Source organism: Phaseolus vulgaris, chromosome 2 (genome assembly GCF_000499845.2).
Source record: "Phaseolus vulgaris cultivar G19833 chromosome 2, P. vulgaris v2.0, whole genome shotgun sequence".
Lineage (NCBI taxonomy): Eukaryota > Viridiplantae > Streptophyta > Magnoliopsida > Fabales > Fabaceae > Phaseolus > Phaseolus vulgaris.
The window spans coordinates 1,912,083-1,933,525 of NC_023758.2; the positions used below are offsets into that span (position 1 = coordinate 1,912,083).

The following is a 21,443-nucleotide window of genomic DNA, read 5'->3' on the forward strand; positions in this document are numbered from 1 at the left end:
AAATCACATGAAATTGATTAAGATTGGTTAAGATTAGTGAGTTAAAAGAAATCAATTCAGTGGAAAGATAAATCTGAAATTGATTGATTTTTGTAAAGAAGCATTAAACTATGGTTTTCTTGATATTTTGACTTTATGATTGATTGATAAATCTGAAATTGATTGATTTTCGGAAACTTAACGTAACCATTTTGTATTTAACGGAAACAAAGCATGGCATAAAACAAGATTCACGTTTTGCATGCATGTAATGAATGGAAAGCCATGACCACTCCTATACCGCTATATATATTCATTTTCATTCAACGGCTTCTCACTCACGCTTCTTTCAACTCAAGACTTTTGTTTCTTAATTATATATAGGAAAACCTTAGTTTATTCAACAACACAACATCAACCATGGCAACCAAAGAGTCCAAGAAGAAAAATTCGGGTCGGAAAATACCCGGACCCACAAACCCGATGGTGACGCCTATCTTGACGGATCATTACCAATTCACCATGGCTTATGCCTACTGGAAATCTGGCAAGCATCAAGAACGTGCTGTGTGCGTCATTCCTCATCCTGCATGCTTGCATGTTTTTTTTTTTTTTGGTTTAGATGGATGCAGTTTCGTATATACGTTTGTTTATGATGTGATTCTTCGGTTGTGAAAGTAATTCTGTTTCAGGTTTGATTTGTATTTTCGGAAGAACCCCTTTGGAGGGGAGTACACTGTTTTCGCTGGTTTGGAAGAATGCGTCAGATTCATTTCTAATTACAAGCTCACCGAGGAACAAATTGATTTTATCAAACATAATTTGCCTGTTTCATGTGAGGTAATTCGTGTCTCATTTTCATCGTGGCTGCGAACACTTTCGTTTCGTTCTTTGATCGTTGTAGTCAAAATTTCTTCAAGAACAGGACATAAAGATAGCATGTATAAGATTCAAAACATAGATTACGATTGTCTGGAATAAACTACCTAGCCAAGATAGGTCTTGTTTTTTCTGTTAAGAAATTTTAGCAACACCTTGTAAGACTTCTTTCTGACCGAGTCTCATTTGGATTTTCACATTAATTTCATCCGATGAGAGTATAACAGAATTTTCTAGTCGATTTTCCCTTCAAAATAAATTGTAACTTTTGTAATTATTGATGAAATCATAGGAAGGCTTCTTCAACTATCTTAGAGGAATTGACTGTTCTGATGTTGAGGTGTATGCTATTCCCGAAGGATCAGTTGTTTTTGCTAAGGTACCCCTGTTGAGAGTTGAAGGTCCAATTGCAGTGAGTACCTCCTACTGTTAAATAATCTCTTTCAGTTTATATCACTTTTCAATTCTTGTTTCTTGCAAATACTGTCTGCTTCTTGCATTAAATTGACTTTCTACTCTTCAGGTTGTTCAGTTGCTAGAAACACCTTTTGTCAATCTCATTAATTTTGCATCATTAGTTTCAACTAATGCTGCAAGGCATCGTTTTGTTGCTGGAAAATCAAAAACTCTGCTTGAGTTTGGACTACGAAGGGCTCAGGTTTCTAAGTCCTACTGGAAAAATAATTGATGAAAACAATTAGAAATAATTTCCTTTCTCAATGATATATCAAAAGAATATTACTTTTAATGTAGGGTCCTGATGGTGGAGTGGGTGCATCAAAGTACAGTTACATCGGGGGATTTGATGCAACAAGGTACTATCTCTCAAACAACTTCAATTCTAGTTGTGTTTGCCAATTGGCACAATAGGGTAGAAAGGCTCATCATATTATGTATATATCTAGCACTAGCAGTTATCATGACTGAGATTTTGTGAACTATGGTTTTTATTATAATACCAACAAAGTGTACTAGTTATGACTATTAAGTATATATATTTCTAAGATTTATTAATACCTGGAAAAAATCAAAGATGTTTCTTTACTGTTAATTTAAGATGGCAGGGCACGATTTTGGCAACATGGCATATAAACTCTGCTTTTATATTAGGCCAGTGGTTACCCTATGAATTTGTTCATTGACAAATGAAAAACTGCTTGGCATATCCTTGTGGTTCAAAAAATTCTGCTACATCTTTTGTAATTGGGCAAAGTGTATTACAATCTTTTTCGGGAATTGTTGTTCGAAATTCGAATCCGTGGTCACAGATATACAATATGAAAATATAGATCTAAAGTCCTTTGAAACAGTTAAATATCTCCTACCACGTCCAAATTTCATCACGCTGCAAGAAATAACTAAAATCTGGTTTTCAACATACTAATGAGAGAAGAGCGAGGAAAATGAAGATGAAGGATAAAGTTCGATCGTTGATTGCCAACTCATCTTGGTTATAACGCCAGAATTTTTACCGTGACTTGTCTATCAAGTTAAAATGACATTTCCTTTTTACCAATTAGTTTGGGTTTATTGTTTTTTTTGTGTCTGACCTTTGCTATTGTGTAACTTTGTTTTTTCACATGGCACATCAATAGCAACGTTGCAGCAGGAATGTTATTTGGGATTCCCCTCCGTGGTACTCATTCCCATGCATTTGTTAGCTCCTACATGGTATGTGAACATTTCATTGAAATTCTTGACATATTCTGATGGTGTTTGTGGTGAGAAACTGTTTGGTGGGAATATTGCCATACTCCTTTTTTTATCGGCATGATAATTGTTAATATTAAGCTTTTATTAATGAAGGACTCCAAACTGCCACTTGTTCTTCTTTCTCATCCACTTTTACCACTAAGTCAACCTTATATCTCTACATAGGTGTACCTGTTAATCAGAAGGGACATTGTCTTTTTTATATTTATGTCCCTATTCTGCAATTCATGAAAAACTAAATGCAGCGCAATTAGTTCAGAGATGGTACAAAATTTAAAACTGCAAAGATCAAATTTCTTATAAGATCAAGATATGAGAGTGGCATGCAGTGATAGAAATGAAAATAATATTATAGAATCATAGAAGAAAAGAGAAGATGAGGAAGATCCTCTCGTATTGTAATAATAGACTTTCAGTCAAGAGTCCTCTCTTTATCATGGCCTTTATGATTTCTGTTATCAGTATTGTTATGCTTTGTTATGACCTAAGTCATTTTCTGATGTATTTCATTTGCTTACTTTTTGCGTACCTTGTGCGACCTGTGTTAAGCAGAGCCTTGACGAGATTAAAGACAAAGCGCTTCGTAAAAAAGATGGTTCAAGTACATGTCAAGATTTTGTTAGCCTTGTTCAAGGCTGGATGAGAAAAATTGAGGTATCATGATTTAAATCCTTTACAAATACTTTTTTAATTTGTGGTTTATAATTTGTGTTTTGGTGTCATCCTGCTGACAGCTACTTCCATGTCCACATACAAGTTGGTCTATTTAAGCATCAGTTCATGTCAACGTTGTAAATGATTACCATCTGATCATGGATCACGGGATATGAAGAGGATACAAAAAATGGATACTAGTATTATTAGGTGTATGGAATGTTTTGTTGGAAAGTTATTCTGAATTTTGGATTCTTAGCAAATTTGGGGCTATTAAAGTGCTGAATATACTAGGGCTGTGTGGGTTTTCTCAATTTCCAGCCTTAGAGTCAACACTTACTTGATTATCAAGTATTACTGTTGTGTATTGAGTTTTTAATTGACTAAACATTTCCAATTTTCTACCCTTTTAGGTGCATTCTTTCTCTTGTTATATACTCCAACATCCTCAGATTCTTCCATTTCTCCACACGACCATTTTTATAGCATATATTTATGCTTTTGCACTTCTACAACAATAATCTATACTGATTTGTCACTATGCAGCTGTCGGATTCACTACGTGGCAATTCTGCTGAGACCAATAAAAGTGAGATGGCAGCATTGACATCATATGCTTTAGCATTTCCTGATAACTTTCTTGCCCTAGTAGACACTTATGATGTAAGTGTATAGTGTTTTCTTATACCTATATTTCTTATTATTACACACGTTGTTAGGCATATATGAACGGTAATGATTGGTGGTGAAGTGTGTGAGAGAGAAGAGTAGGCTAGTGAAAGCATAATTATTTTACTATTCCTAATTCTACAACCAAAAGATATCAAATTTACTATTCAGATTATTTATTGATAACGACAGAGAGATACAAAATATTTATGACAAACACGTCAAACAAATTCCTTACAAACTCTAGTGTTGAACCTGCTAAAATCAGATATTATCTTTTACAACTAAAAGACAAGTATAAGGACATCTATTGGGCCTCATAACAGTAGATAATTTTAGCACCATTTTGATCATCAATGTCGAAAGTGGGTAAATCTTGCTTATTCTATCCTTATTTTATGTCTTTTGCGAACAAGTTAGTTCAGGTTTAGTTTAAATATTTTTGCACATGGTCACACTCACATATGTTAACAGGTCATGAGAAGTGGAGTGCCTAATTTTTGTGCAGTTGCATTAGCTCTCAGTGATTTAGGGTACGTCAAGAAGTTTTCCATGCATGCTTATCATAATCACTTGATCATGTAATTGTTATTCATTGCTGAGTTTAGATGATGTTCTGAGCAGATACAAAGCAATTGGCATTAGGCTGGATTCTGGTGACCTGGCATATTTGTCTTGTGAGATCAGGAAGTTGTTTTGCTCCATTGAGAAGGAATTTGGATTGCTCGGTTTCGGGAAGACGAGTATCACAGCTAGTAATGACCTTAATGAGGAAACATTAGATGCTTTAAACAAACAGGTAAATTCGTTTACACACTGGAAATTGTAGCTTTTATTCTGTTGATTCAAGGAATTCATAACTCAAGAACCACTAGGGACATGAAAATATGAATGTTAGAGGGCCAAAATGAAGAGTCTGTAAAAGGTGAGAGATTTATAATAAGAAAAGCGTTAGCGACATAGTTTCAGAACAGTCTCTGTCATTGATTAAATTTTGTAGAAACTATGAGGGACTCACCAAATATGAATTTTGTAATTTTTAATAAATTTTAATTAATAATAGAGTGTATTTGAAAGAGTATGTTAGAAAACATTTTCCAAACATTTATTTTGACAGAATAGTATAGAACGGCTTAGATTGAAGCACAATTTCGCTAAAACTCCTGCCTGTACATCAATTCATAGTTTTCTTATCTTACTTCTTTTACTGGATTGCATCTTTTTTCTGCAGGGGCATCAGATTGATGCCTATGGAATTGGTACGTACCTGGTTACGTGTTATGCTCAAGCTGCTTTAGGTGTTGTTTTCAAGCTGGTAGAGATTAATAATAAACCTCGTATCAAACTTTCTGAAGTTGTCTCAAAGGTTTGAACACTAGACAGAATATATAAGTTGAATCATTTATTTCCATTTAATTATAATCTTATCATCCTTTTGCTATTTTATCTGTTTGTAGGTCACTATTCCTTGTAAGAAGCGGATATATAGATTGTATGGAAAAGAAGGTTATGCTTTGGTAGACATATTGACCGGAGAAAATGAACCCCCTCCAAAGGTATTTTCTTGCGTCAGTTACTACAATTTATTTAGGGGGACAAAAAATCCAAATTACAAAATCCAATCCATAATTATCCAAATTCATATTAGTTTTAATCCATTTAAATGGATTTATCTCAAATCTAAATCCAATCCATTTAATTGGATATGGATTAGATATAGATTGGATACATTTTTGGATTATCCAAATTGTATTTTGGGTTGGATTTTGACTTGACCTGATCCAGATTGAGCAAAGTCGGCCCAAGTCCACGTCAAGCCGAGTCATTCGGGCCTAAGTCGAATCGGGTCGATATGGGCCAAATTCGAATCGAGTCGATATGGGCCAAAGTCAACCAAGTCGGTATGGGCCAAAGTCGAGCCGAGTCAACCCTGGGTCAAGTCGAGTCAAGTCAACCCTGGGCCAAGTCGAGCTGAGTGGCCAATATTGAGTTGACTAGAGTCGGTCGGGGTCGATATCGAGCCGAGTTGGCCCGGGCCAATGTCTACTTGAGTCTGTCCATGCCCATGTCGAGCTGAGTCTTTCGAGCCCGATATGGAGTCGAGCAGGCCCGGGCCAATATCCAGACGACCAGGCCAAAGCTGATGTCAAGTCGTCCAGACTCGGGCCAATGTGGAGCCGAGCGAACCAAGGTCGATAATGAGTTGAGTGGGCCTAGGCCGATGTCGAGCCTAGCAGGCCCAGGCCGATGTCGAGCAGAGCATGTCTGGGCCGATGTTGATAATGAGATGAGCGGACCCATACCGATGTCGAGCCCAGCGGGCTCAGGCTGATGTCGAGCCGAACGGGTCCGGGTCGATGTCGAGCCAAGAGGGCCTAGCCCAATGTCGATTCGTTTGGGCTCGGGCCAATGTCTAGTCGTCTGGGCCCGGGCCGATGACGACCCGTCCAGGCTCGATCCCAAACCGATGTCGACCCGTCCGAGCCCAGGTTGATGTCGACCTGAGCGGGCCCAGACTGAGGTGGAGCCGAGCGGGCCCAGCCCGATGTCGAGTTGTCCGGGTCTAGGCAAATGTCAATTCTCACAGGCCTGGGCCAATGTCGAGACGTCCGGGCCCGTGCCAATGTCTACTTGAGTCAGTCCATGCCCATGTCGAGCTGAGTCTTTCGGGTCTGATATGGAGTTGAGCGAGCCCGGGCCAATATCCAGACGATCAGGCCAAGGCTAATGTCAAGTCGAGCGGGCCCAGGCCGATGTCGAGTCGTCCAGGCCTGGGCCAATGTCAAGCCGAGCGAACCAAGGTTGATAATGAGTTGAGTTGGCTCAGGCCGATGTCGAGCCTAACAGGCCCGGGCCAATGTCGAGCAGAGCATGTATGGCCGATGTTGATTCGTTCGGGCCCGGGCCATTGTCCAGTGTCCATGCCCGGGTCGATGTCGAGTATAGCATGCCTAGGCCAATGTCGAGTATAGCATGCCTAGGCTAATGTCGATATTGAGCCGAGCGGACCCATACCGATGTCAAGCCCAGCGGGCTCAGGCCGATGTCGAGCCGAACGGGCCCGGGTCGATGTCGAGCCAAGAGGGCCTGGGCCGATGTCGATTCGTTTGGGCCCAGGCCAATGTCTAGTCGTTTGGGCCCGGGCCGATGACGACCCGTCCAAGCTCGGTGCCAAGTCGATGTCAACCTCAGCAGGCTCAGGCTGATGTGGAGCAGAGCGGGCCCAGCTAGATGTCGAGTCGTTCGGGCCCAGGCCAAAGTCGAGTTGTTCGGGCCCGGGCCAATGTCGAGACGTCCGAGCTTGAGCCAATGTCGATTCTCACGGGCCCGGGCCAATGTCGAATCTCACGGGCCCGGGCCAATGTCTACTTGAGTCGGTCCATGCCCATGTCGAGCTGAGTGTTTTGGGTCTTATATGGAGTTGAGCGAGCTCGGGCCAGTATCCAGACGACCGGGCCCAGGCCGATGTCAAGCCAAGCGAACCAAGGTTGATAATGAGTTGAGTGGGCTCAGGCCGATGTCAAGCCTAACAGGCCCGGGTCGATTTCGAGCAGAGCATGTCTGGCCGATGTTGATTCGTTCGGGCCTAGGCCATTGTCGAGTGTCCGTGCCTGGGACGATGTTGAGTAGAGCATGCATGGGCCAATGTCGATATTGAGCCGAGCAAACCCAGGTCAATGTCGAGTCGAGCAGGCCCGGGCCGATGTCGAGCCAAGCGGGCTCAGGCCGATGTCAAACCAAACGGGCCTGGGTCGATGTTTGGTCGTTCGAGTCCGGGCCGATGTCGAGTGGTCCAGACTCATGATGTCGAGTGGTTCGGGCCCAGGTCGATGTCGAGCCAAGTGAGCCTGGCCCGATGTCGAGTTGTCCGGTCCCCGGCCAATGTCTACTTGAGTCGGTCCATGCCCATGTCGAGCTTATTCTTTCGGGTCCGATATGGATTCGAGCGAGCCCAGGCCAATATCCAAACGACAAGGCCAAGGCTAATGTTGAGCCGAGCGGGCCCAGACCAATGTCGAGTCGTCCAGGCCCAGGTCAATGTCGAGTCGAGCGAACCAAGGTCGATAATGAGTTTAGTGGGCCCAGGCCGATGTCGAGTCTAGCAGGCCTGGGTCAGTGTCGAGTATTCGTGCCCGGACTGGGCCGATGTCGACCCATTTGGGCCCGGACTGATGTTGAGTCGTCCAGACACGAACCAATGTTGACCCGTCCGGACCTGGGCCGATGTCAAGTCGTCCAGACCCGGGTCGATGTCAAATCGTTCGGATCCGAACCGATGTCGAATCATCCAATGGATATGAATTATAAATTCAATCCATTTATTTGGATTTGGATTAATCCATGAACACCCCTACCATTTATTGCTTTGTTGAGAACTGTTACATTTACTTGAGTCACAATTAATCTTCTCGTAACAGCTAACTAAGATTTTAATTTATGAGAAAAAAATAAAACATAGTAGCCCCGTGTAGAGAAAATTGATCAAGACTATATATAGTCTTATATCATGTAAGTGTAATCATAAATATTTTTTGAGAAAAAATCATGACAGGTGGGAGAGAGAATCCTGTGCCGCCATCCCTTTCGAGAATCGAAAAGAGCATATGTGGTGCCTCAGAAAATTGAGGAGCTTCTAAGGTGTTACTGTGCTGGGAAATCAGGTACGAACTTTATCAAAATATTTCTTTGGCTTTTCTCATGACATTATTTCTTTCTAAGGGTTTGCATCATCTCATATAATATGCTCTGTTATTTGTTGAAAGATAAAACGGAAGAAATTCTACCTCCTTTAAAGGACATCAGAGAGCGATGCATCCAGCAACTTGAGCAAATGCGACCTGACCACATGAGGAGACTTAATCCAACTCCGTATAAGGTCTTAAACTTTATTATTTTATAATCTTCATTTTCAAATGCTTTTAATACTTTTACTTCAAATTTTGAGCAGGTGAGTGTGAGTGGAAAGTTATATGACTACATTCATTTCTTGTGGCTCAATGAGGCACCTGTTGGGGAGCTGCGATAACAAGGGAAATAAATTGAGATGCACCTAAATATTTGGAGGCTAAAGAAATTGTAATACTATTTGCTTTCTTCTGATTCATTCTTAATATATATATATATACACACACACACAAGGGAACATGTTTATACATTTTTATCTATATTGTATGCCTATTTTAAGTTTCTATTTTGAATTCAATTACATTTTAAAAAATTAATATTTTAATCTCAATTGTTATTTCGCTACATATCCAACAATAAAAAATAATAGAATGAATTTTTTATCCACTTATATAAAGAATAAATTTAATAGTTTTGAACTCCTTTCCGGTAAGTTTTACACCACCTTTTTTTTTGTTGAATAAAACTTTTAATCTATTATGATGGATATAACCATAGCATATTATTTCAGATACATTATTGTTTTACTTACACCTCCCTTTTCCTTTCGATCCTAGCGTTGTGGAGCTGTGTCGTTTAGACAAATACAAAACCACATTTGCAAATAGCATTTAATCATAAAACTAATCAACATTCTTAAAAAAAATCAATTCCTTTATAATTAAATTTACTATGGTCAAAAATTTACCATAAAGTGTAAAATTACAGTAGGTGGCTCCTTCAATCAATTGAGAAGCTTTGAAAATAATAAAGATAAACGTACACATATTTACAGAACACGTGAAATTTTTCTATGAACAACTACAGCTACACAGTCAAGTACAGATTAGTATAGAGGATTGCAAAGATTTAATCAGAGCCCAGTTCTGCCAGCATGATTTGCTCAGTCACACTTGATAATCTATAATTCATCATGACTCAGCTAAAAACCCCTTGCTTAAGTAGGATTCAGTTGGACGTCAAACCTGCAAATTAAACTGTAATGACCAGATCCTCCAGTCTCACCCACCCAAAGGCACAACGGTCCCTGATCTTCTGTGCTGTTGAAGCTGCTGGATCAATCATCGGCCTAATTTTGATCACCTCTTTCTCTATCGTTATTCTAGATTTGGCCTCCATCTGGAAGAGTTACGTCCAAAAACAATATGATTAATAATGATGAACCAAGTTGTATAGTTAGTTAATCATTATTCATTTATTTAACTCAAATAACAGTTAACAAATTAGCTTGAAAATCCTATTGGTTTGCTCAAGGTTTAAACAAATTATTCTCGTCAATCTTGTCGCATCATTTAGTGAGTACCTTTTCTATACAAGAAGCAGTGTCAAACACATGGCAAAAATATGAGAGCTGCTTGTACAAGTCCGCTTCAGTGTACTGAAAAATCAAATAAACATTTATTTAATTGATTCACATATTAAAGCAACTATTAATGTTCAACAAGTTCGTGGAGTGAAACCTTTCTAAGCAGACGGCCATTGCAGCGAGGATAATTTGGACAAACAGTTCCTCTCTCAGAATCACCAACCAACCGAAGGCTGATACTTCGCGTTGTATGCTTACACGTTTCATCATCACACTGAACGCAAAAACAGCCAAGGATGATGACACCTAATTTTTAGGCTAATATTCATAATATACTTAGACTGGTGACTTACCATTAGTAAACCTCTATAGTACATCAAAACAAACATCTCCGCTTGCCTTTTGACCTGACATGAAGTATAATGAACAGTAAGTATATTCCTGGGAATAAAATTCTGTGCTAAATCAAATCAACAAACATGTTAGTTGCTACTTCAGATGTTCTATTTTGAAGTTAATTCTATGGTCTGAAATTGGTTTAAAAACTCTCCTAGATGAAGCGCACTTAAACAACAATACTTTAAGAAATTACTTAAATTAGTCAAACCTGATTAGCTATCATCGCAGGAGAAATTTTAACATCTTCTGGGCATTTAGGACAACACAGCTTACGCCAGAAATTGTAGTCAGATTCCTCCGGGGATACGCTGGTTGGCCTTTCACTTCCCAACAAACCGCAAATAGATTTAAAGACGGGTGGGCAGTCAAATGTACCAGAGCAGCTGGGGCATGACAGGACCAAGGGCTCACATCCCTGATACCTGCAATTATTTTATCACATCCAATCCATTAATTAATAATTATGGATAGGAAACCATCAGCAAAATCCATTGATCATAACACAGTTTTTAGCAAGAATCTAACAGCATAAATAGATAAAGCTAAAATACTGTAAAAATATTATATAACTTGTTCAAATCTCTGCAAAGAATACTAAATTTCAGAATTGAAACGAAAAGGCTCTACCAGTATCTATATTATTAATTGGTAGTGAATATCCGCAGTAAGAGATTTTTGACAATTTAAAAACCAAGATATACCTCTCCTCATCATTAGCAGCGCACAAGAGTGCATTTCTAGAATCATCATTAAAAGCTTCACTTGATTTATGATGAAACTGTAAAACAATATAGTTTTCCAAATCAGATAATTGATACAAAATATAAAAGTAAATACCTGCATCTGAATGCTGAGACAAACTAGGAAGTATATTTTACCTTTGACGAGTCAAGCCCTAAGCAATCAGCCAGTCTTTCTGGGCTTGTTCCCTGAATTGATGCACAAAGACGTGATACGACGGGATGGATCTACAAGAGCAAAAAAATAAAATACTCAATCAGGGTACAGTACTCAGTAAACATTGTTATTTATAAAATTAGCCACTACATTCTAAGACCTGTTGTGATAAATAGTAATCAATGTCAATCAGCCATGTCCCTTGTTCCTGTTTAAGTTCATCAGGATGTCTAGCACGTTGAGCAATGCCACCTGCACTGCCTGAACTACCACCCTAATCGAATAAAACAGAATATTAAAAATACGTCAATTGCTTCATGAAAAACATTTCCCATTTCCCAGGGTTATACACTAATTGTCCTTTGATAGGGGAGCGAATGACTAAATGACAAACCTGCTCATGGCAAATTATATAAGGGATTGTATCACCAACAGAGCAGCCAGAAGTGTAACCTTGTTGCTTCAATCTTTGTGCCACCTATACGTTGTGATCAAGAAAAGCATCCTCAGAAGTCAGAATCAAGTAGGTAGTAACAAAAGAATATAGATCAGACTGTTAGTAACAAAAATGAAAACAGATTGGACTAACAAGAACATGTGGCTGGTTCTTGGCATCAGGATAAGCTTCAGGAGGCTTAGTCAATGTCTTCGTAATGACATATTTCTCCAATGGTACTTGTCCATTCCTCATTTCTTCTTGTACCTATTAAGATTAACATCAACACGGTTAATCCCATCAAATGTGGATTATATACCCAAGCATTCAGGATTTTAGACCATCCACTCTTCGGCCAAAGAGTAGTAAGCCAGAAGCTCCGGGAAGCATTTTTTAATCACATAGTAGGTTATTATATAGAAATGTCTGATAAGACATCACAGTTTACCTTCATGAGAGAGTTGTGGATTGACTCCACTACATCTTCAGATGATCTGTAAGCATGGGAACCACAATATAAGTAGTTAAAAAAATGAGTAATCATGCATCTAGGTAGGCAAATTGGCAAAAAGGTAAGTAACATACCCTCCGGACAAAATTTGAGTCAAGCAAAAATCTCCTAATTCTTTAGCTAATAAGCTCCAGTCGCGACGAACAATGTCAAGACCTTTACGTTCAATAACCTGCACCATGCAATAACCTCATTGTATGATCTTCCGAATATTTTTGGTAATGAAAAATAACAAGATATCATAAACATACCTCATATGGGATGCCATCTTTAAACAACAACTTCACAGCTGCATACTTTTTTTTCTTGAGAAGCAGCATCCTTTTATATAAACCATCAAGATCAATTTCCAAGCATTTATATTTCTTATTGACCTAATGACAAATTAAAGCAGAAAACACATCACAAGAAGATAGATGACAAAAGAAAAGGAAGAAAAACCACCATTTATTCTTGAAATATGGAAACATTCCAGAATTATCTGTAGTTGCACACACACAGTGCAAACTAAACATGCTAAGAATATGTTGCAGTAGTGTCCAATTAAAATAACCTAAGCAACTGGTTAATGACAGAAAACAGAAAGTATAAACATATATTCATATTATCTTTTAAATCAACTCTAAGAAAAGAATCTTCAAATATATTTCATCAGAGAGATAACAAGGCTGAAAAACTTCATTTGTAGCTCTAAAACACCATGTTGCACAATATAAGAACAGAGGAAAGGATATGCAAATCTAATCCATCAAAAATTAAGAGTTTTTCACGGCTAATAGTCAAATCTTACCTCTTGAATAACTTTTACAGCAATTTTATTAGCTTCCTCAATATCATCTAGCCCACTGTAAATCATTATTGAATCAGTATCGCCATAGATCACCTGTAAAGCAAAAAACATTACACAAATTAAGAACTATATTTGCAACCAGTTACATCAAACAAATATAATTCATAAGATGAACAGTACTCAAGATAACCTCTAAATTCAAGACATTCTGAACTAAATCAACAGTACTCTGCAGTATTTCCCTTCCCTGTATGGCCAATAGACACAAATGTGAGCATTTGAAAATATGTTTCAGAGTATAGTAATCAATGGTTACACTGAATAAACAAGTATATTCTTACTTGTAAAGTAATGAGCTCAGCCAAAGGCTTAGCATAAAATCTTGAACTGGAAAATCCCAGGCACCCATACATACTGCATATCACACCATTAAATTTAACACAGAAGGAACATCGGCATTAAATTTTGGAAGATGAAAGAAAAGAAGAAAAAATCACACCTGTTTGCAGTAAGCTTAAGTGCTTGCTGCTGAATATCTAGTTGCTGAACTCTAATAGGATCAGCTTTTTCATTCTTCTTTTTTTCATTCTTTATCCATGACTTTACCTTCTTCCTCCTATCGACAAGATTTTTCAGCACCTAGCGCGACAAACATACTCAATTATACACTCATCTAAACTCTGTAGTCTACAGGAGAGAAAATGAAAATAGCCTTGTACATTAATAGTCATATAATTTTTTAAATATATTGATAAACTGCATGAAAAACAGACTTGCCACTTTTATTTACAACACAAAGCAACCAAATATTCTAGAACCTTTATTGTGCCCATGTGCAAAATCTAAGTTGCGTTTGTATAAGAATTCTCAAACAATATTATTTCTTTTGAGGCAATCTAAAATGAATTGTTATCAATTGCTGTTTCGAAATAAATATGCTTTGTAGGTGAAATAAATAAACAGTCATGGCTTGCCATATCTAAATCATACAAAACTATGAAACAAGAAACTAATATAAAACTTCAAAATGATTAAAAGATAACATATATGTATATGTGTTCATATTTTACCTCTGGCAAGACTCCAGTAGTTTTACAAGATGGTAGACGTGGAAAAGATCCGTCCAAAGATATTTCCACAGTTGTAAAGCAGATATTGTATTCCTGTAATTCAATTCAGTAAGTTGCAAACAGTAGAAACTGTAACAAACTGCCACTTGTATCTAATTGGACAAAGCAAACCAAGCATATTTTGAAAGACAACGGAATCAACCTGAATAATAGAAGGATAAAGACTGTTGAAATCCAGAAGCAGTATATATTTGTCATAAAGACCCTTCTTTGGCTCCAAAACCAGTCCCCCGGCATACGAAGGGCCCTTTTTGCTTTTCTTATTATCAGCTTCAGAAGCATCATTGTCAATATCTACATCATAGTTGCTATCCTCGATATCATTAGTTACTCTACGTTTAGTCAATTTTGTTTCTTTAGAATAGTTTGAGAACTTGTCTGGCACCATATATTTCATTGCATGGAAAGTATGCAGCAAAAGATATTCAACTCTCTGTGCTCGAGCACCCTGAAATAATAAACTAAAAGCGATTAGTTGTTGGCCTCTGCATGATAGATTAAGTCCAATATCAAATCAAGCTAGAAAGTAAATACAATGGGATCTCTCACCTGAAGAGTTTTGCCCCACAGATTACCACTTATATTAGTCAGCTGACGCGTGAGTGGAAGAATACTTAAATAAAACATCAGTTCCATAGACAACCATGCATCTGTTTCACCGTATTCAATCTGAACAAGTCAAGAACACTATAACAGTCAGCAAAGAAGCAAATAAACTAAATAATTGTTCAACCAATCAAATATTCCAAATGAAAAAAGTAAATCCTTTGACCCACAATCATATTTAGCAAGACCATTGTAAGATGTGTAAAGTATAGACTAGGGACGAAAATAAGTCTCCAAATTCAGGACAGTTATTCATTAGTATTAAAATATTGCATACTACAAAATATTCAAGTTTCAACAATTCAGCCCAAAAGCACGGTCAAGTTCAACTCCAATTCACTGGTAATGTAAAAATTATCATGTATGGAAAATAATTTGTTAATATCATTAAACATACAAGCATCGTAGTTCAATGTTCGTGTGTGCAAACTATTGCAGAATGTATCTAAGATTTCTCAGTTGCCCAAAAAGATCAGTCCAAAAAATAGTGATGTAATGAATTGAAACAAAAACCTTCCACGATAATGAAATGCGTATCATTTCAAAAAGATCATCCACAGTAAACATTACATAACAAGCACTTCAAATAGTTCCCCACATTAAAAAAATAGAGAGCTGTTTGAGTATATTGGAACCTACAAGCTCCATTAGCGATTCTGCTGATTGGAACATTTTTGGAACTTCATGTGGAGCAACTTCCTTCCGAAATTTGTTCAGGTGTGATTTTGCAAGGTGACTTAAAGAATAACTAACCTGGAAGAACCAATAATGAAGGTTACTAAGAAATAAAAACCACAATTACTGTTCAGTGCGAGTTCTCAACAATTATTTTACCTCCTGTAATAGGTCACGGGAACACAAATATGTATCACAGAGAAGCCGGCCTGCAATGCATGACATGATACCAGGATCTGCTCCAGAACCAAAAACCTTACTTCTTCTTCCAAGTTTAGGCATTGTCGATCGGTTGAGGCGGCCTAGTTTAGACCACATGCTGCTTGCTACTTTGCAAGCCTGCATATTTTTTATAGGGTCTTTTTAGGTGTAGCACTAAGTGTAAAAAATGCATGTCAGAGGGAATGCAGCATATTTTTTTGTTTAAAAAAGCCTAATGGGGCATTTAGGGACAATGAAGGTCACTTTCTTGCACAAAAGACACAAACCCCGAAAAAACTGTAATTAGAAATTCAGTACAAAGCTTTAAGCTTAAAAACACAAACAGTAAACTGAAAACAACTGACTGAAAAAATAGTTTTCTTGATGATAGTGTTTTGGGCAACATCAACTGAGGCATCAGCTAATGAGTTTCACAGAAAATATATCAGGAACTTTGTCTATTCAACAGTTAGACAGGAACAACATTTAAAAAAAAATACCTTAAGAGTAATGACTGGTTGAAAAAACTGCAGAATTGCTACACTTTCTTAAGGACAAATTTAGACTTCCAAATGAATTCTACTTTTCCATTTAACACTTGAATGAAACCAGTCTCAACTAACCATATTCCCAATATAACCTCTTCATAATCAATTCTGACTAAGTAGTTTTGATCTTCACGAAATTTGTATACTATTTTACTGTCTTGAGAATGAATTTTTACCCGATTTATGCAATTGCTAAAACCACCTAAATCAATTATTTCTCATCCACATATCACCCATTGTTTTATCAGTAGATAAAACCCATTTGATAATGTTACGAACCAAGAACATCACACTTAAGATTAAATCAAGAACACCAGAATCTACAGAATATTTTGCTGTATTAATAATTCTGCATATTACATTCTGAATGCCCACAAAGGAAATATCATTCCTTTCACACAGGATTCCCTGTCTACCAAACAAAATATCCAAAACATATCCCTTCACTAAACCCGTTGGTCTTTATTTAAAGACCACTAACCGCTATTAATTACTACTAACCACCACTAACCGCTACTAACTACTACTAACCACCACTAACCACCCTTTATTTTTTATTTTTCCTATAATATACCTTCCAAATCCTATCCTTATTTTGTGTCCTAACAGATAATGAGGAATAATAAGAAAGGAATGTGCCAAATTCGATTAACTTTATGAAAAGCCAAATAATTGACATGAAATTATTTGAGGAAAAGCCAAAATTCCCACCTGGGATCTGTGGAGAAGAACATCCAGGTCAAATCCAGATATATTATGTCCAACAAGAACATCGCTATCCAACTTGTGCAATTCTAACATCAAGCGGTTCAACAAAGCTCTTTCACTGAAAACAGTTATTAGATACGTCAAAGCCTAGAACAATCATAATTTCCAAGAAAATTTTCATATTCTTAGACATCATATTCAAACTTAAAAAAAACATAGTCATGAAAATAAGGAAAAACCATCTTGTAATGTCTCTACCTGCTTTCAGCACACAGAATATTTGAACCAGCTTTTAAGTTTCTGTCCGTAACCTCCTTGTTGAATCCCATGGGAAATATACTCCCATCAAGTTTACGAACAACAGTAAAATGGGTCAGCCTTCCGGGTCTCCTCCACTCTGAAGCCATCATAGGGGTATCAATCTAAAATGTCAAACGGTAAATGTTACTGCTGATCATACTTCCACCGCAACTTCATCTAACATGGTGAACCATGTACTAGCAAATATCTTAAACTTTGATAGTAAATATTTAAACAGGAATTCTGATACGAATAGATAGTCTGGAACAGTTATTTAAATACCCAATGCACAACAAAACCAAAGTAATGGTAAGCAAACACTAAAAAAGAGAACCATAAACAACCTTAACCATGTTACAAGAGACAATGGATGCTGATACAATCTCATTAATGTTCTGCTTTTCATTTAAGGTGGTTTTCAAGTTTATTGCTGCAACAACCACTGGAGGAATCTTAGAAGTGATTTTTGAAGGAGCTGAAGTCCTTATGTTTTTAGGAGAGTCAACGGTCACTTCAAATTTGCACCAGCTAACCTGTAAGCACAAACAAGATACTTGGATTAAAACAAGGTGGCTTGTATATGGAATAAAGGACAGTATATTACTTCAACTTGACTCTTAACTTAAATCTCACCCTTCGGGAAGATGAGCTCGTAGCAAACTTTGAAACCTGTAGCCATGAAGGCCCCTTTATCTTCCGTTTAATCAGAAAAAGCTCAAGGGCACTGCAAATTGCAATAGTTAATTCAACAGTTTGTCTAACAAGATAAATGTTCAATTTATGGACACTCATGACAAGAGTGAGGAATATCAACGTAAAAGCCTTGGCATGATACTAGTGAAATACTTGCAAACTCAACAACTAAAATACAAACTTAAAATAACACAGTTCATGTTTATGTTAACAAAAAAAATAGGTTTTTAGTCTCTAGAGTTAAGGCAGCTCCTCAGTCCTCACATCAAAATAAGAATTAAAACAGCGTAGTATTCTATTTAAGAGACCCAGTTTGGAATGCATAGTCATGGAGAAAATAATTTATCTTCACAAAAAGAAATCTCCAAGGTTCTGACAGATTACTCTCCAAGTATCATTTCCCAATGTTCCCAAGTTTAAGAAACCCATTCAATAATCATCCTCAAAGTTACAGGTTCTTATTATATCAAAAACACCAGATATTTGTCGAAAGAACCTGCTTAGAAATCAGTTCTTTGTTAGAGACTGCAGGATAAATGTTATTTGTAGAAAATAAGTACTGGCAGTTATGGATTAGGAGTATACATCTGACAGGCTGTAAATTGGGGAATGTAAAGTTATTCGTAGTTTGAGGACAGATAATACTCAGTAGGAGACTTTTGTCTCTAGGAGAGCAAGTGCGTGGTTGTATTTGTGTGATTACAATGTTCTACGTTATAAACATTACTTTAGCAATTGGTGGTTGGTTCTATCAAAACGGCACATAGGATAGTCTTCTAATACTTATTATACCTGCAACTAGTTCCTAAGAGAGCACAGAAACTTTCTCCTTTGAGATCTGCTGGAAGTACAGGATCCTGCAGCGGTCAAAATATTGAAAAATTAAAATGTGTGTATTAATGCACTTGAATAACATATTTTAGAGAATGCCTTTTTAACTGGAGAAGGGGCAGATTTAGAGTTTATAATTGTCTCTAAAATAACTTAAGTACATGTTCAAAATATCCTTTTTTTTCTTGCATCAGGATGTACATGAAATAGTGTACCTTGAATGAATAATTGATTTTCACCACATAATTTTCACCTGCAGGGATTTCAAATCGATCAAATGCATATTTTCTCTGCAAAAATGAAAGGAATCACAATTAAAAGAAAAATAAAGAAATCCAATTGGCACAGAAGCATCCCATAACTGATTTATGCACTCCAGGACATGACAAAATTATGTAGTCAGCAAACCTTAACAGGTGCCATGCTAAAGTTCGAAACTTCGATATTCACCAAATGCTGTGCTATCTCATTCTTAACATCCGATACTGCATCCTACAATTTTAACAAAAAAATTGACAAGACAGAACCCATCAACCCCGGGATATGACAAAAATAGGGTAAAATTAAAACTAAATAAAAACAAAAGCTGATAGTACATACATGTATACCAGAGAACAATCTACAAACTTACTTGCAGCTTTTTAAAGAAATCCGCAGAAGAAATTCGAGACTCCTGAAAATCTCTCTCGAGACTCGTCATCCCTTCAGTGCGATGCAAAGGTTGGGTAGGAACTGCATAGACACACCTTTGCATGCTCTTCACAATAACACAGCAACTCTGATACAAATCCCCTGTTTTAACCTGAAGTTAATTGAGAATGCAAATCATCAAAGTAATACTCGCTAGCAGCAATGAGCAACCGACTGTTGCTCAACTCAATCTTCCATTGGACAAGTCCAAAAAAGCAAACCAAGTTTCAATAATAATAAAAATAGTAACAATAGGATACTTCACACTATGGCATTGCCAGTTGACACACTACCCATGCTGATGAAAATCTAAGACTTCCAGCTAAAATCTTAAGGGTTAAAGAAAACAAAAGTAGCATTATGTACCATGGATGAAAAGGTTAAAAAACTATTGAAATAAGACAATCTGCGGTGTAAAAGTACCTTCCCAAACAGATAGAGGGTGCCCCTATTTTCCCCATAAAACTCCTCGTAGGCATCTAATATATAGAAAGGCAGTGATCCATCTTCCTCCAGATCAAACTCTGAGAGTTGCTGGTTCTGCCAAGCATCCTTCGAATCAGTAACATCAACCCCACCAGCACCGCGTATTGCTTCCTTCCAACCAGCAGTCGCAGACAATGCAGGGTCCTCCTCTTTATTAACCTTCGCGTTCAAAGTGAATACCTCCTTTTTCGCATCCGCTATCACTTCAATTTCAAAACTATTCACATCTTTCTCCTTAACCAAGCATTCAATAATTTGACATTCATCAGCTCCCACCATCTGTGCCTGTCCATTTTCAGAACTACCACGCCCGAAATCTTCCATTTCATGAACCACCTCGCTCTTTTGCTCAAACCCCGAATCAAAACCATCACTCTCAACAACTACCTTAACAGACTCAGCGTTACAATGTTCCGGCAACGAAGAAAAAGCTGTCAGTGTATCAACAGAAGGATTATCCCTAAACGTATTATTAACACGCAAAGCATTGTTTGCGTCGGAAGTGGAAGAGGAATTCCCTTGCGCCCTTCTCCGCCTCAGTCTATCAGTCTCGTCTGCAGCGAACTCCGCGATAACATCGTCGACGATGCTCTCGGAGACTTTGTCGTCTCTGCTCTTCTTGAAAACGGAGGAAGTGAACATGGAGGACAATCTCTGCCCTCCCATCATGGTCGCAGCGGCGGAGAGCGACGAAGAAGGTCGTTTCGGCTGGGGATCCTTCTTCTCGATCTTTTTCCGCTTCGGCCTCTCCGATTCTCCTTCGGATTCATCGGAGGAGAGAGTGTATCCGGCTTGAGACCAGTCCTCTTCCTCACCCTCATCACCGTATCCAATTCCTTCATCGTCGACTATGAAGGAGCGCGCCTGCTCGCGGCGCTTGGCGACGAGGGCGTTGTACTCGTCCTCGGGGACAGTGTCATAGACAGGGTTCTCTAACCTGATTTGGGGCCCAGTGCCGTCGGACCGACGACCGCCACGGAGGCGGGCCTTGAGACGCTCCAACGCTTCGCTGCGGACGGTGGACTCCGGTCCCCTCGGCCTCCGCCTCCCGCTTACTGGCTCCTCATCCGCCATCTCTGTGTCTTTCTCGATCTCTGACTGATGTGAAGTGAGTGTGTGATTGACTGTTAGAGAAGACAATGTGTTACCCTAAGGGTTTTGAAGAGAACGCGGGAAATTGTTCTGTTTTTGCCGCGCTTTCTCGTGCCAATATTCACAATCATCTAAATTTTACATTTTTTAATCAATTTTCTTGTCTTTTTAATATTTTTAATAGAATAATTCTTTTTTACTTTTAAATAATTATTTATATGTTTTATATTTTTAATGAAGTTATACATTCTTTTTTATTTAATACTCAAAATAATAAATAATATATTTGATAACATTTTAATAAATGATGAATGCTAAAAAATTTAAGTTTTAATAATATATTGA

At 37.9% G+C, this 21,443-nt stretch overlaps 2 protein-coding genes across 2 annotated transcripts; one reads left to right on the forward strand and one right to left on the reverse strand.

Annotated features, from left to right (window-relative positions):
* Window positions 1-315: 315 nt before the first annotated feature.
* Window positions 316-9,083, forward strand: LOC137810107 (nicotinate phosphoribosyltransferase 2-like). The gene is made up of 15 exons (XM_068611238.1): window positions 316-548; window positions 672-819; window positions 1,151-1,270; window positions 1,382-1,516; window positions 1,612-1,673; window positions 2,454-2,529; window positions 3,124-3,225; window positions 3,772-3,888; window positions 4,369-4,427; window positions 4,519-4,693; window positions 5,126-5,260; window positions 5,352-5,450; window positions 8,447-8,555; window positions 8,658-8,770; window positions 8,843-9,083. Exons 1-15 carry the CDS (start codon window positions 400-402, stop codon window positions 8,918-8,920), a joined length of 1,677 nt encoding a protein of 558 aa, XP_068467339.1. The 5' UTR covers window positions 316-399; the 3' UTR covers window positions 8,921-9,083.
* Window positions 9,084-9,432: 349 nt separating this feature from the next.
* Window positions 9,433-21,219, reverse strand: LOC137810108 (DNA polymerase alpha catalytic subunit). The gene is made up of 31 exons (XM_068611239.1): window positions 19,944-21,219; window positions 19,462-19,632; window positions 19,239-19,322; window positions 19,046-19,120; window positions 18,792-18,856; window positions 17,940-18,030; window positions 17,651-17,839; window positions 17,265-17,428; window positions 17,010-17,124; window positions 15,709-15,888; window positions 15,514-15,627; window positions 14,818-14,937; window positions 14,411-14,716; window positions 14,209-14,301; window positions 13,638-13,777; window positions 13,480-13,552; window positions 13,329-13,385; window positions 13,139-13,231; window positions 12,600-12,722; window positions 12,423-12,520; window positions 12,286-12,331; window positions 11,991-12,104; window positions 11,796-11,879; window positions 11,562-11,675; window positions 11,383-11,472; window positions 11,206-11,282; window positions 10,713-10,926; window positions 10,459-10,512; window positions 10,260-10,379; window positions 10,103-10,177; window positions 9,433-9,918 (listed from the first exon to the last, which is right to left on the reverse strand). The coding sequence occupies exons 1-31, from the start codon at window positions 21,078-21,080 to the stop codon at window positions 9,772-9,774; spliced, it is 4,623 nt and encodes a 1,540-aa protein (XP_068467340.1). The 5' UTR covers window positions 21,081-21,219; the 3' UTR covers window positions 9,433-9,771.
* Window positions 21,220-21,443: the final 224 nt, after the last annotated feature.